The following is a 14598-nucleotide window of genomic DNA, read 5'->3' as shown; positions in this document are numbered from 1 at the left end:
TTCCTGAGGCTCTCCGATGCCCAAAGCACGAGTCGGAATAACAAAAGTAAGTTCACAAAGGATAACATAGCATGTATCTATAGCCAGGGTCTTTATCCCAACGACAACGATTATATAACATGCATTTAGGGTCTTTCTCGGGAGGCAGAGGAGAGAGAACCTGGAAATGTGGTTGCCTTAAAAGCAACCTCGCTACCACGTACTTTTGAAATGACAATCACATGAAACAGTGCGCACATTGCTACAAGAGACAAAAGACAGGCCGAGACAGGTTGTTCAATTACAGCTATGCTACTTGTCTCGCACACAGCGAGCTCGCACCCCTCAACTCATTATAACTTAAATGTGTTTTGTGATTTTGTTTCATTATGCCTACAATGTTGTCTTGTTTGCTCGGTAAGAGAAGGATGAATTTTAAGCAGTTGATCGCTAGTTGAGTTGATGTGGGTGCGAAACCTCCAGCTACCGTTTTAAAGGATTAAATCGTCCATTGATCCAATGGATTGCGTATTTCGTTCTCTTCACGCTTATCCACGGGATAACGGTTTCCACCAGATAAATCGAGGATCCACGCTTTCAGTGCTTCGCTCCTTGCGACCAGTGATTCAAACACCGGCGGTCTGAAGGGTAACCAATCATTTAGCCCTTAAGGCGTTGAACACGGATCATTCTTTACTTTCACCTACCACCGCAGTTCAAATATGAATCATTTCATATTTACTTCACAGAATAAATGTCTAATCTGGTAAACATTTGATGGTAGCAGAGCGAGGTTCCAAATCATGTCAGTGGACAGCGAGCATGGCGAAGCAATGGACGAAGAAGACCGCATCGAAAGTTTAAAGCAGCAAAAGGTGAAAGATAAATCAGCCTTCACCAGGATCAAGAACAAGTTGTTGAGCCTGCTAGATGAAGATTATCCGAGTCGGCGGGAAGTCAGGGCGGTTTTTCAAAAGCTTTGTGAAGTGCAAGAACGCACTATGCCAACTATGGAAGAATTATCCCAAGAATATTTAAGTTCCAAAGAGAAACGAAAAAAGCTCACTGATGAAATGGACAGATTAGAGGCAGAATTTTCAGAGGTTCATGACAAGGCAAAGGAATATTTGGACAATTGAAAGGATGAGTTATCGAGTTTGGCTATAGCTACTGACACGTCAGAAAACACTCGTTGACGTCAAATCAAGGAAAGCGTTGTATGAAAGAGTGGAAAAAGAAGCTTTCGAGGAACAAGTTAAGCGAGAAAAAGACATCGCTCGTCAAAAAGAAGATTTAGAAGAATTACGTCGTCAGTATCAAAGTCGTTTATTTGATGAAGAGGACCTTCAAGATTTGAAAGAGTCAGAATTCAAAGGACCGGAAACAAGAAAAATTTCCGCGAACAATTTGGCAGGTCATTCAACGCCATCGCTTGGCAAGGATATGTGGAATCAACTTAAGCGTTTTTGAATTCCCGTATTCAGTGGTGATCAAAAATTGTACGATGGTTGGAAAACGGCTTTCATGGCATGTGTGGACAAGGCGCCCACTACACCAGAGTACAAATTGCTTCAGTTGCGTCAATACTTATCTGGCGAAGCATTAAAGGTCATGGAACCTCTGGGACACTCTGCAGCGGCTTATGAGATGGCAAAGGAAAGATTGGAACGAAAGTTTGCCGCCAAACGGTGTCAGATTGCCTTGCGTTTAGAAGAACTGGAGAACTTTAAGCCACTTTGCCCTGGAAATGCAAGGGACCTTGAGAGACTTGCAGATTTGTTAGGCATTACTGTAGTAAACCTGAAGAAGGCCGGTCGGCATGAAGAACTAGGAAGCAGATCACTGTACCTCAGTTTGTGCAAGAAATTGACAGAAGCAATGCTAGCGCATTACCATCGGTGGATTCATGAAAATAGTCATTGGCAGTCAGTGGAAACGTTGAGAGAGTTCATCATCCAGGAAGCAGAATTCCAGACAGTAGCATCGGAAACAATTCACGGTTCGAGTAAAAGAGGACATAAGAGAGACAGTGGAGTGACCTTCTTTGGTAACACGCAGAATTCTTTGGGGAATCAGAGAAGAGTTGGATTTCGACCGTGTAAAGTTTGAAGTGGTCATCATGGAGTTTGGTGCTGTGACAGGTTCAAGACTATGAATCTTCCAGAGAGATGGGAAGCTGCCAAGAACCTTAAACTGTGTTATCGTTACTTAGGAGGAGATCACAGTGGAGGAACGTGCGTTAGATCAAGAGTTTGCAGGATAAATAGTTTTAAGAACACTCAAAACCGATTGTTGCATAGAGACACTGCGCCAGCAGATCGAAGTGAACAGGTGAACTCTCATGATCGTTGTGAAGTGGAAGAAGGAGCTTCAGGTGATTCCCAGGCTGTCGCGGAAAGCGAAACAATTACAGTCGATGTACTCCTCCTCTTACTCCTCCTCAGGATCCAGTTGAGCAAGCAACAGAGAGGTCTCACACCACAGTGACGTCACAAAGTGTGCAAACAAGATTTCTGGCGCTACGCACGGTACCAGTGTTTCTGAAGAACGGTAATCGCAGAATTAAAGTGAATGCGTTGTTGGACGAAGCTTCAACGAAAACTTATTTAAATGCTGATGTAGCCGCTGAGCTTGGACTTCAAGGACATCCTCAAAGCGTAACTGTGAATGTTCTAAATGGACAGACTGAAACCTTTGAGACTACGCCAGTAGAGGTCGAGTTGGAGAGTTTAGATGGAAGCGTGAAGACTACCATAGGTGCATTCACAACAGAACGAGTCACAGGAAACATGAAAGTTATCGATTGGGAAAAGTATGCGGCAAAGTGCACCCATTTGAGAGGGATACAGTTTCCAAATTCTAGCATCCGCCCAATGTTGGACTTGTTAATTGGAGTTGATCATGCTGAACTACACTACCCGTTCAAGGATGTTCGAGGTCAGCCCGGGGAACCAGTAGCAAGACTTACGCCATTAGGATGGACATGAACAGGAACGGTTAGTGGGCTCAAAGGAGGTGACTATCAGTCAAGTTTCACACACCTATTTTGTGCAAGAACAGTCGGACACTGACAAAATAAGTAGTTTACTACGACAATTCTGGGAGATAAAAATCCTAGCACATTACATGATCAACCCATTCTGAATCCTGATGAGCAATGTGCATTAGAGAAGGTGGAAAAGTCCCTCAAGTACTTGGATGGAAGATATCAAGTGGCACTTCCATGGAAGCAGAATATTCCTGACCTACAGGACAATTATGACATGGCACTACGCAGATTGTGCAACACTTAGAAACGTTTACTGAAGAATCCAGAGATTGCAGCAGCCTACTCAGAAAACATCACTCAATATTTGGAGAAGGGCTACATTCGCAAGATTGACCCGACCGAAGAAAAGCCTGCAAGGAGATGGTACCTGCCACACTTTCCCGTTGTAAGACTGGACAGAGCCACAACAAAGACTCGGATCGTATTTGACGCCTCTGCGAAGTTTGGAGGAATCTCCCTCAATGTCGTCATTTATCAAGGACTGAAACTGCAGAGAGATTTGAACGATGTTTTACTTCAATTCAGAAGACACCCTGTTGCACTCATCTGTGACATTGCTGAGATGTATTTGAGAATTGAAGTTGTAACTAAGGACCGATCATGTCAACGGTTCTTATGGAGATCCTTGGATCAGCAGAGAAAACCAGAAGAGTACGAGTTCAACCGAGTTGTGTTTGGGATTAACTCATCGCCTTTTCAAGCTCAGTTCATCTCCCAAACACATGCTGAGCAGCACAAAGATGAGCTGCCCTTGGCTGCAGAAACTGTGTCAAAGTCAACATACATGGATGACAGTATGGACTCTGTGTTGGACGACAGTCAAGGTATTGAGTTGTACAAGCAGTTAGATGAGCTGTGGAGTGGGGCAGAAATGCACGCTTGCAAATGGTTGTCCAATTCACCCCAGGTTCTGGAGAAGATACCAATCAAGGATAGAACATCCGAGGTGGACATCAACAAAGATCCCATACCAACACTAAAGACACTGGGAATCACGTGGCTTCCAGAAGAAGATGTGTTCACGCTCAAAGCAAATCCACCCAAAGAGAACTTTCGGCTCACTAAACAGAATTTCCTGAAGAAAATCGCCACATTATTTGACCCAGTTGGTTTCTTGGCACCATTTACCATTCGAGCCAAAGTTATGATGCAGGAGATGTGAGTGGCAGGACTTGAATGGGACGAGCTATACCCAAGGGAGTTAATCCACAAGTCTCAAGAATGGTTCTGTGAGTTGGAAGAGTTACCAACGATTAAAGTTCCCAGATGTTTACGATTTGGCCCAGAAGTTGTACTGTCGGAGACCTTACACACCTTTGTAGACGCATCGCAAGATGCATATGGTGCTGTTGTCTATTTGAAGGTTATCTACGAGAGTGGATCAGTATCCAGTCGACTAGTTGCAGCCAAGGCAAGAGTTGCACCACTTGCGGCAACAAGTATACCTCGTTTAGAACTGATGGCAGCAATCCTGGGACTAAGGCTGACCAAGTCAGTTTCCAGAGTTTACTGTGGTGCATTGGGTCAGGCAGTCTTCTGGTCCGATAGTATGAATGTCCTGTGGTGGATAAAAGGAAGAAGTCGGAGATTTAAACCTTTCGTAGAAATCGAGTGGGAGAAATTCAAAACCTAACGAATCCAAAGCAGTGGCATTTCGTGCCAACCAGTGAGAATCCTGCTGACTTTACTACGAAGGGTATGAGAGTTTCGGACTTGGCCAGGGAGAAAAAGTGGTGGAGTGGTCCTGATTACCTTTACAAGGAAGAGTCAGATTGGCCTGTCAGACAAAGTTTCAGAAGCAACGGAAATCAAGAAAGCAGCTCAAGGCAGCTCACTGGCAGGCCGAAGTAAGGGAGACTGGACAATGATTTCAGTTCACGAAGGTGATCAGTTATGGCGTCTCGATCCAAAACGCTTCTCAAGTTGGACAAAACTAATTAGAGTTCAAGCATGGGTTCGTCGTTTCATAGATAACTGTACACGTCCCAACAGAGAGAGAAGAATTAAAGGCGGAAGAGATCGAAGATGCTGTGGTTCAAGTGATAGAGGGTGCACAAAGAAAGGCATATCCCGACGAGTATTTGGCACTTCAGTGACAAAGAGAGTTACCCAAAAAGACCAAGCTGCTCGGCTTACAACCATGGCTGGACGAGGAGGGCCAAATGAGATGCGATGGATGCCTTAAGCATGCAGAATTTCTACCTCGGGATGCTCGCTTTCTGATAATCCTACCTCATAAGAACTGTGTAACGAAGCTAATTGTCAAACATCACGAGAAAGACAATCACGCGGGTGGAACGAATCAATTGCTGGCGGCTTATCAACATGCTTCTGGATCATTTCTGGTCGCGAAGAAATTCGGGAATGGGACAAGGAGTGTAACTAATCCCAAAGAAGAAAAGCTAAAGCTGCAAAACAAATTATATGGCCCCTCTCCCACAGATCAGACTTCGATTTTCCTTGAGAGCGTTTGCACAGACTGCCATGGATTATGGTGGACCCTTCATCACTGTGCAAGGAAGAAGGACACGTCGACAGAAACGTTACTTGTGTTTATTTACCTGCTTGGCATCCAGAGCAGTCCATCTGGAAATGGCCTATGTACTTGACAAGGACTCGTTCCTGAATGCTTTCTACAGAATGGTCAATCGCAGGAGGCCTCCAAGAGAGATGTTATCTGACAATGGAGGTAACTTCGTTGGAGGTAGTAAGGAGTGGAGCGATTTGGTTAAAGAGCTTGATGAAGACAAGATTGCTGAATCCACCGCACACCAAGGAATAAAATGGAAGTTTAATCCCCCACATGCACCTCATTTTGGAGGTGCCAATGAGATTATGATCAAGGGCGCAAAGCGAGCAGTATATGCAATCCTGGGAAATGCAGACATCACAGATGAAGAGTTAATGACGGCATTCACTGGAGCGGAGGCACTTCTAAACTCCAGACCACTGACATATCAATCAGCTAATCCTGAAGATGACGTGCCACTGACACCGAATCATTTCCTCTTTGGTCAGGTCGGAGGACAGTTGGCACCAGAATCAGTAGATGAGACCACATTCAACCCAAAGAAGAGGTGGAGAAGAGTCCAGGGACTAGTTAGACATTTCTGGCATCGTTGGATTCAGGAGTGGTTACCAGCTCTCAAAGTCAGAAGAAAGTGGTTAACTGTTGAGCGAGACATCCAAGTTGATGACGTGGTGTTAGTCATGTCACCCAAGACACCACAAGGACACTGACCTCTTGGTCAAAATGTAGAAGTTTATCCAGGCAAAGATGGACACGTAAGGGTCACCAAAGTTCAAGTGGAAAAACAAGAATTCCTTAGACCTATTACCAAGTTATGCCAGCTTGAACTGTCTTGAACGTGCTCAGAGATAATGATGATGATGATGAAGATGAAGACTTACAGAGATTTCTGGACAGTTTAGCTGTGTTTCACTTGAGCACAGTCCGCCTTATCGTCGGCATTATCCTTGTATTGACATGCTAGGGAATATCAACGAGGGGGAGAATGAACACGGGACAATTGCATTCGTCAGTGTTTACCAATACCTTTGGGTATTACGTAATGAACACAGGCAATTGCATTTGTTAGTGTTTACCAATACCTTTAGGCATTACGTTATCCTTTTGTTTTACTTCCCCCGTACATTTTTCATATATTAGTTTTCGTTCATAAAAGTAAGTTAAATTCTAATCCCCGGTGTGTGCTGTATGAATCAGAACTTCTTGGACATTTTCGAATATCGAGGACACTTGGACTGTCAGGGCATCATTTAAAAGTTTGGTTTATAAAATCGTGTGGAATAGAATAAATGTTTAATCTGGTAAACAGGCGTTTAGCCCTGAAGTCAATTAGCCCCTAGCCGTTTAGCCCCGAACCAGAAGTCGAAAACACTGTATATTTCTCGTTCTTTAATTGAGCGTTAATGGGGGACTAATGGTTGAGGGCCAGGTTAATTGTTTTGGGGGCTAAACGACAGGTGATGACCGCCTGAAGACAAGCGTCAGCCACTTCCTCGCCCTACCCTCTGGGGTCAGGGTGAGAAAGCATCTGATGCTACAGATTAAGCCTGGCAGCAGTCTTAAATTCTCTTACTTGGGTCATAGCCATGGTTTACCTACCCTGGCACCCACGGTATGGTTTACCAAGCGAGATGAAGACAGAGGGGAGCCTGTTGTACAAATATGATTTTGTAAATGTTTCAGTGGTAATAAACCCACTCTTTCTTGATTGACATGGTGTGAATCACTTAATTATCACGTCATGTTATGCTCACGACAATTATTGTTTGCGCCACTTAAATTCTGCGATTCTTTAAAAAACACGAACTGAAATTAACCTGTAACGAAAATTTTATCCCCGGATGCCTGGCTTCACTCCTCTGAACTGTTCAGATTCTAGCCCGACCTTTTCAAATCCTAGCTTTCATTGCTTTTCCCTGTAGAATCGCCTGAAAAGTTTAATCAAAGTGGGCCACTTTCGATATACCATTATATTACAACTTAACTTCCAGGCTTTGGGGAATTTTTTAGTAAGTCCAGAGAGGGAATTACGAAGGACCAGCTTTGCCACTCGGTCCACTAGTTAAAAGAATGCTCGCAGTCTACAAGGGCGAAAAATCATTATAGATTTATTTAACTTAACCAAAAAAAGGATATTAATAAATGGAAAACTTTCCCTGAATGGGGTTATAGGTAAAGAGTGCACACAAAAGTGCTGTGTGAAATACGGAAGTTGAACGACGTGTCCGGGACACACATGCTTATATACAGCCATTATTAGGCATCCCCCTTGGGGTTTTTAACATACCTAATTACATAGAAAAATGTGAAATCTTGAAACCCTAAAAAACAAAATACGAAAATACAGTAAAACCTCTATTAGGTGGACACCCTTGGGACCCGTGCTAGTAGTGCTAGTGGTAGTAGCTGATGGTTAAATGCTCGGAGATATTAGCTGCATAAGCTACTCTGAATTCAGAGGGTAAATAAAGTGATGTATGTAACGTATGTAGGTAGTTTTAGGCCTCGTCCACACGCATCGGCGAATTCGGCAGCAAATCCGGATACTTTTGAATCCGCTCTCCAGAGTGGAAAAATATAAATCCGCAACGAATCCAATAACATGTGGATGGGGATGGTGAATCCGGATATTTTCGAATCCGATGGCGTAGCAAAATCGTGTCAAGTCTCTTACAGAACAATAACCGAATATGGTGGCACAACGTGTCGGCCTAGTTTCTCTAGAGTCAATCTGGATACCATTGGATATGTGTGGACAGGCGAATTCAATTTGAATACACTACGTGTGGACAGGGAAATTTCTGAATCTGGAAAGAAAAAGTTGCAGATTCAAAAACATCCGGTTACGTGTGGACGGGGCCTCAGCAAACCACGACGCGCCTGGCAACAAGAGCGTCACCAAACAAAAGGTTTAATGAGCAGAACAATAGCTATGCACAAGCTTTTTCAATGTTGGTACATTTATTTGCATACCTGCAAGTTTTTAGACCGATAAACGTACTGAACAGATTTACAAACTTTCGACATTCGTAGGTAAAATGTAAATTCATTTTTTACAAGGTCTCGTCCCCGCCGCTGCCGTCATCACTGCTGAACTCCCTAGTGTCCTAAAATAGCGGATTTCCATGAACAGTGGCAAGTATATAAGGTAAAGCGATTTAAGTATGCTAATGTAGCCACAGTATTTATATTGATCAAATTATGCGAAGGCTCACAAAATTAAATAGGAACAAAGCTTCTGTAAAAACAAAACCGAATAATAAAATATCGCATTTCTGTGACAGCTCTTGGTCGGTAAGTTTAAATATTAAAACCTACAGGTTTCTAACAACAGAAATGACCATAAAAGTCAAGTTTAAGCTGTCCGCGTCCGCTTAATAGAGGGGTCCGTCGAATAAAGGTAATTTTACAGTGAATGTGGGAAAAGAAAAAATGGTACTTGCATTGCTGTTCACTTAATAGAGGGTGTCCGCTTAATACAGGTTTGACTATACAGCGAAACATGAAAATTTGCACCCTAAGAGATTCAAAATAGTGGATGTTTTGAACGGCTAGCTACCATTTACCTGAGTTAAGGGATAGCCATGTTAAGTTATCAACTCAGTCTATAACACTATATTTCCGTGTTTTAGCGTGATAATAACTGTTTTATGCGTGCCTTTTTGACCAGTTTACTCCATGACTAACTACGACTGTTATTACAAACTCAGTCTTTTTTCTCAAGAGATACATTTTAGCATAATGAGAAGTTCATAGCTTGAGTGATTATTTTGGAGTTGGAAAACTATGTGTTATTACTGTACTACAAAAGACACTTTTCCTATTGTAACAAAAAGTCTGAAAATAGGACCCACAAAACTCGGAACAAGAAGATCGCGTGCACAACTCCACGAGTATGCTGACTTCGCTGTGAAATACAAAATGTTCATAGCCCTAAAATGGAACCATATCAGCAACTGACTGCCTCATGATGATTCACCACCAGCAATTTCTGAGGAAACAAACACATATAGAGATAGAATGCGAGCAAAATACAACATTACTAAAGAAACCAAAAATGTGGTTCAGCCAGGAATCGAATCTTGCTCTCCACATTAAAAAGTCAGACGTTGGTATCTTTTTTTCGCATACATCTGTTATTACTGGCCTTCTATATTTCTTTGCGTGTGGAACGGGCAAAATACATGCGCAAACATTATGCAGTGGCCAGCGGAATTACCAAGAAAAGTTTACAGTCGATATATGGAGGGAGGAAGAAATGATTTGCATATTTGTTGCCGTCTTCTATATAACTCGTCAATACGCGAGTCGTTTACCACTTCGCGCATTCAGGGGTCATCGTGTTTGTTTTTTTGAGGTTTTGGCAATTTTAAACTCAAATTAGGGGTGTCTTTAAAAGGTTATACTGTAACTATGGCAACCTGTATATCATGAAAACGACTATTATTATACATTGAACTCACTATCTCTTCCTGATTGGCCGTAAGCGTACAGCGAATTTTCGAAATCAGCGTCTGCGACGTCATACAATAATCATGTCAAGCACACTCAAGGTCACAGGTAATTATGTCATGTATGACCGCGGTGCATGATTTCTAAGGGAAATGATGTTCAATGTATAAAACAATTACCGTAAATCCTCGAATTAGTGCCCCCCTCGAATAAGCGCCCCCTCCCCTCCCCACCCCATTTTGTGGACGGGTAATGAGACAACAAAAGCTATATAGTTTTCGTCATGTAGTATTAGATTTGTACGTTGTTTTAGTTTGTGAACACGTCAAGTGAACACGTTGAACACGTTAAGTACTAAAGGTGCCGCGATTAAAACTTTGGGATCAGCTTTTTACGTCAATAAACAGCTTATGTTGTTGTTTACAAGCAGATGATGTATTAAAAAAATGATCATGTCAGGCCACAATTTGGGAAAATTAAATAAGCGCCCCCTCCCCCCCCCACACCCCTCGATTAAGCGCCCCCTTGGGCGCTAGTTTGAGGATTTACGGTATTAAATTCGGTTGTTGTGATATCAAGAATAATCAAGGTCTCGGTAAGGGTTATCAGCCTCAGCCTTCGGCTTTGACTGATAACCCCTTCCTCGACCTTGATTATTTTGAATATCACAAAAACCTCATCCAATAATTGTTTATAAGGCGTTCAACAATAACGGGGCATTTGTTTGATTCCATTAATTGTAGCACCAACTAATAAAAGTGATAGAATTGATCCAGCAAATTGTATACCAGGTAACTAGAATATGTTTTCAAACACCATAATGCAACCCATGGGGTTGACAGGTATGTAACCACTGGCTTGCCCTTCAGCGGATTCTTTTACTGCCCTGCTCTCCCAGGATTAGCCTTTAATAGCTGAAAGTATTTGAAAGTATTTAGGTAAGGTTACCTTGAATGGCATTTGTCCCCCACCAACTCTCTAGGCACCAGTTCTAAGCTTGTCTATTGGAGATTAGTTTGACAGACATCTGCTCTTGTCTGTTTCTACGGTTACGGGAGCACATGGTCAGGAAGCTCTGCCCTGGCTAGCTTGGATGACAGTGGACGAAGGTGCAATTCTCTTTGCGAGGTAAGTAAGAGATAAATAAGCTTACCCTCGCTTTACTGCTCATGAAAAACACCCCAGAACTTATCCCCCGCTGTACTGGTAAGCTTAACCATTGGTCCAACATCGACTACGATTTTTCTTTTTTTTTCTCCTTGTAAGAATCTTACTTAAGCTCAAGCTCCCGATCAGAACAAAAATGTGGCTGACAAATCAAACCTGAAATTTTGTTCAGAGTACAATGTAGGTCTACATCTGTTTCTTATTTTGGTTTAAACTTGCATTTTTCACTCGGAGTAAGTCTAAATTTGTCTTTTAACTTAGTTTAAACTGGCATTCAGTTAATCAGTGGCAGGAATTTTGCGGCTGTCCCATGCTTAGCCTGCAACCAGGCTTCTCCGCACTAGATCGAACAAAAAGGTGCCAACAGATCAGAGTGGACATTTGGTTGAGGGTAAGTCTACATTTGTTTCTTAAACTTTTGGTTTAAACCTGTATTTTTTTTCATTCAGGGTAAGTCTAAATTTGTCTTTTAATTTAGCTTAAACTGGCATTCAGTTTACCAGTGGCAGGAATTTTGCGGCCGTCCCATTCCTAGCCGACGAAGATCAAAAGAAAAGGTGCTAACAGATCCGAGTGGACACTTCGTTGAGGGTAAGTCTAAAGTCGTTTCTTACTCTTTTGGTTTAAACCGGCATTTTTTGTTCAGAGTAAGACTGAATTTGTCTTTTAATTTGGGGCTCAAACCACCATTTTACACTTGCGAAAATGGTTCATTCATAGCAGCAATTACGCTTAAATTTGTGGTCATCCCATTCTCCGCATTCTCGCCGGCTTCACAATTGGTGACTGAATTTCAACTAAAATCAACAAATAAATCTAAGAAAATAAAGAAGCAAAGTACGTGTATTGATCTTCTTTCCTGGCTCCCACTTTTTATTAATTCTTAAGCTTGATAACAAGAAATTTGCAAACAAACTCACCTGCGACGATCTTGCACCCGTTGATTTCTACAGCTGATTTTTAGTCCTCCTGCTAATTTGACCGTGGATCGACTCCCAGTAGAATATACTTCCTTTGGCTTGAGACATTTTGTAAGCTTTTGAATCCGTTTTCGTCTTTCCAAATTCCCCTCCAAAAAGGATAGAAAGTTCACATGTACACTGATTGCAGGCATTGCAAAGAAGGACTTGGTAAACAACTATTATGCACAAAGCCATGAAAACGGCTTGCTCTCGGTTTCAATCGACTTTTCATAGTTTACCTGGGGTTTGCCCCCTCGTCAACTATCAGTCAATAGAAACGTCCAGCTTACCATCCAATCATTTAATAACTACCATGGATAAATGTCCTTTAGCCATTTTCAAACTATGAGTTGCCGATCACCTTCACTGCACGAGTTCCTGCCAGAAATCACCAAGGCCAAGGTCAAACGTAAACTGAGCGAATTAAGTTCACGATAAGTTCAACGTTTGCCTCACCCGAGTTCGTCCGACAGAATTTAGATCGAACAACACGTTCTATCTGTCTGAAGCAGACGGATAGAACGATTTGGTCGATCAAAATTCGAATTAAGCTGGACGTTTCACCCAACGGTTGAGTTTTACCTCCACTAAAATTGCAGTTTAGTTCGTCTCAAGTGAAGTTTGACTCTTGATCCGGGCCTAAATGTACTTGGGGACCCATTAACTACATGTGTCGATAGGTTCATATGAGCGATGTTGACAGAAAGAGAGAGATTGTAAATGTTCAGGTCAGTCATCCAACCCATCATTTATTACTTATTCTGGCAGACTAGCAGATGACCCAGATGTGTGTCAAGATCACTGCTTTGCACAGCTGTCACGCCATCAAAAATAAAAATCTTGAACATTCAATAAACTAAGTCAAGAATGTGTGATATAGATGATTGATACATAAACAACCTTGCAAAGGTATAGATCTGTGCGGTTTTCCATTCGCACCATTTTCGGAAAAGTGCTTCAACCAAATGCACAGAGCTTTGAATGGAGATGCCATGTTGGTGCCCCTTCAAGGGGCACCAACATGGCGGCCGTGAAGAAATAGGGCCATCTGTCTTCGAGTTTTGTTTTTGAAATGAAAGGTTATCACTCTAGAACTCAGCCACATTGAAATTAATACTTCTTCTTGACCATGAACTGTTCAGCTAATAAAAACCTGAGCGATAACTCAACTTTTGACCTACGCGAGAGCCTTCTCGGGCCGCCATTCTATTGTCACACAACGCACAAACTTAGAAATTAAAACGTGCTCTCTAAACAAAATGAGGAACCCTGTCGAGCTGAAACGCTGTAAAACGTTAAGCGATTAGAGGGTCTTGCACCTGGTAAAACTAAAACTTCAGAAGGACTTGTATTTTTAGTCTTGGAAAATGATGATGCACATGAAACAGACTCAGCTAATTTATTTTCGTGACAACAAAATCAATTACTTAATTACTGTTCAATTATTAATTAAATAATCTACAGCCCTGATTATGTTAAAACTGCATGCATGGGCTGTTTAATCTCTACGTCCTATTTAGAAAGAGAAATGTGGATTTTTTGAGTAGTGTGCTCAGAAGAGAAATTTAAGTTGGCCTGCTTAGCTAGGGTGGCCTGATGATGCATGGAAGATTTTCAGCCTAGTAAGCCTGGGCTGGGCTGGCCCAGTTGTCATGTAACTGCAAAGTTGATTTCGGTTGTATTTAACAGACATGCTGACATATCAGCAAAACCAAGCCAGCCCAGCTCATGTAATCAGACCCCAAATGTTGAGCTTAATAGGACAACAAATGTTTACCCATTGAAAATACATGCCTAATTGAGCCACTCAATTGAGTATTGAGTGTGACACTGAAGGAAAAAAATTATCATTTTTTCTTGTCACTTTCTATATTTCAGTATCATTACACTATCATAGAAAAGAACAAACTTTCAACCTACATCAAATTAGATGGCCACTGTGATTCTTTTTATGTGTCCACACATATGTTGAAATTAGGCTCTAGTAAACTTAAACAGGTTGTTAAACACATCTCAAAATTATTCTGTGTTGCATTTCATAGGCTGCCATTTCCAGGACACAAGCCTATGCCATTGAAAAAGCAACCACCCATGGAGGCTACAGGACAGTTCTTGCCTCGGGTAATTGTAAATGCATAGCTAATAAATAGCATACAAATATTTGCTAGGGACTCAAGTCAATAAGTATACGTGGAGCAATTGGAAAAGTGACAGTTGGAAAAAACGTGACCCATACCTTCCTCTTATCAAGGGTTGAAAATTAAATGACCCACCCCCTATGAACAAAAAAGCTCATAATATTAAATATTAAATATCATGTCACACCACTGACAATAGATCCCCTCTCAACACTTGTCACTTATCTTTTCATGCATGCACCATTTCCAACAAAAACATTTGTGCCAGGGGAAAAAGTTAAATACAAACTAACATGTCTCACCTTGGAAAAAATTTATATT

At 41.9% G+C, this 14598-nt stretch overlaps 3 protein-coding genes and 1 long non-coding RNA gene across 4 annotated transcripts; 3 read left to right on the top strand and 1 right to left on the bottom strand.

Annotated features, from left to right (window-relative positions):
- The first annotated feature begins 2130 nt into the window (after positions 1-2130).
- LOC145501411 (uncharacterized) lies at positions 2131-2966 on the top strand. The gene is made up of 2 exons (XM_081480895.1): positions 2131-2310; positions 2424-2966. The coding sequence occupies exons 1-2, from the start codon at positions 2131-2133 to the stop codon at positions 2964-2966; spliced, it is 723 nt and encodes a 240-aa protein (XP_081337021.1).
- A 624-nt stretch (positions 2967-3590) lies between these two features.
- On the top strand, positions 3591-4190 carry LOC145500294 (uncharacterized). The gene has a single exon (XM_081479789.1). It carries the CDS (start codon positions 3591-3593, stop codon positions 4188-4190), a length of 600 nt encoding a protein of 199 aa, XP_081335915.1.
- A 1262-nt stretch (positions 4191-5452) lies between these two features.
- Positions 5453-6268, top strand: LOC145501410 (uncharacterized). Its single transcript, XM_081480894.1, has one exon. The coding sequence runs from the start codon at positions 5453-5455 to the stop codon at positions 6266-6268; it is 816 nt and encodes a 271-aa protein (XP_081337020.1).
- Positions 6269-9264: 2996 nt separating this feature from the next.
- On the bottom strand, positions 9265-13558 carry LOC145499755 (uncharacterized). Its single transcript, XR_014050980.1, has 2 exons — positions 12098-13558; positions 9265-9549 (listed from the first exon to the last, which is right to left on the bottom strand). It is a non-coding gene; the product is annotated as an uncharacterized LOC145499755 (long non-coding RNA).
- Positions 13559-14598: the final 1040 nt, after the last annotated feature.

The sequence above is a fragment of the Orbicella franksi genome, chromosome 10 (genome assembly GCF_964199315.1).
Source record: "Orbicella franksi chromosome 10, jaOrbFran1.1, whole genome shotgun sequence".
NCBI lineage: Eukaryota > Metazoa > Cnidaria > Anthozoa > Scleractinia > Merulinidae > Orbicella > Orbicella franksi.
Note: the sequence above shows the minus strand (reverse complement) of the source record. Positions and strands in the feature narration are given on the sequence as shown.

Bases quoted from the DNA above. Each gene is read 5' to 3' on its own strand.
- LOC145501411 (XM_081480895.1), top strand. From the start codon at position 2,131: ATGAATCTTCCAGAGAGATGGGAAGCTGCCAAGAACCTTAAACTGTGT. The intron at 2,311-2,423 runs GTGAACTCTCAT...ACTCCTCCTCAG, and splicing joins CAGCAGATCGAAGTGAACAG to GATCCAGTTGAGCAAGCAAC.
- LOC145500294 (XM_081479789.1), top strand. From the start codon at position 3,591: ATGTATTTGAGAATTGAAGTTGTAACTAAGGACCGATCATGTCAACGG.
- LOC145501410 (XM_081480894.1), top strand. From the start codon at position 5,453: ATGGCCCCTCTCCCACAGATCAGACTTCGATTTTCCTTGAGAGCGTTT.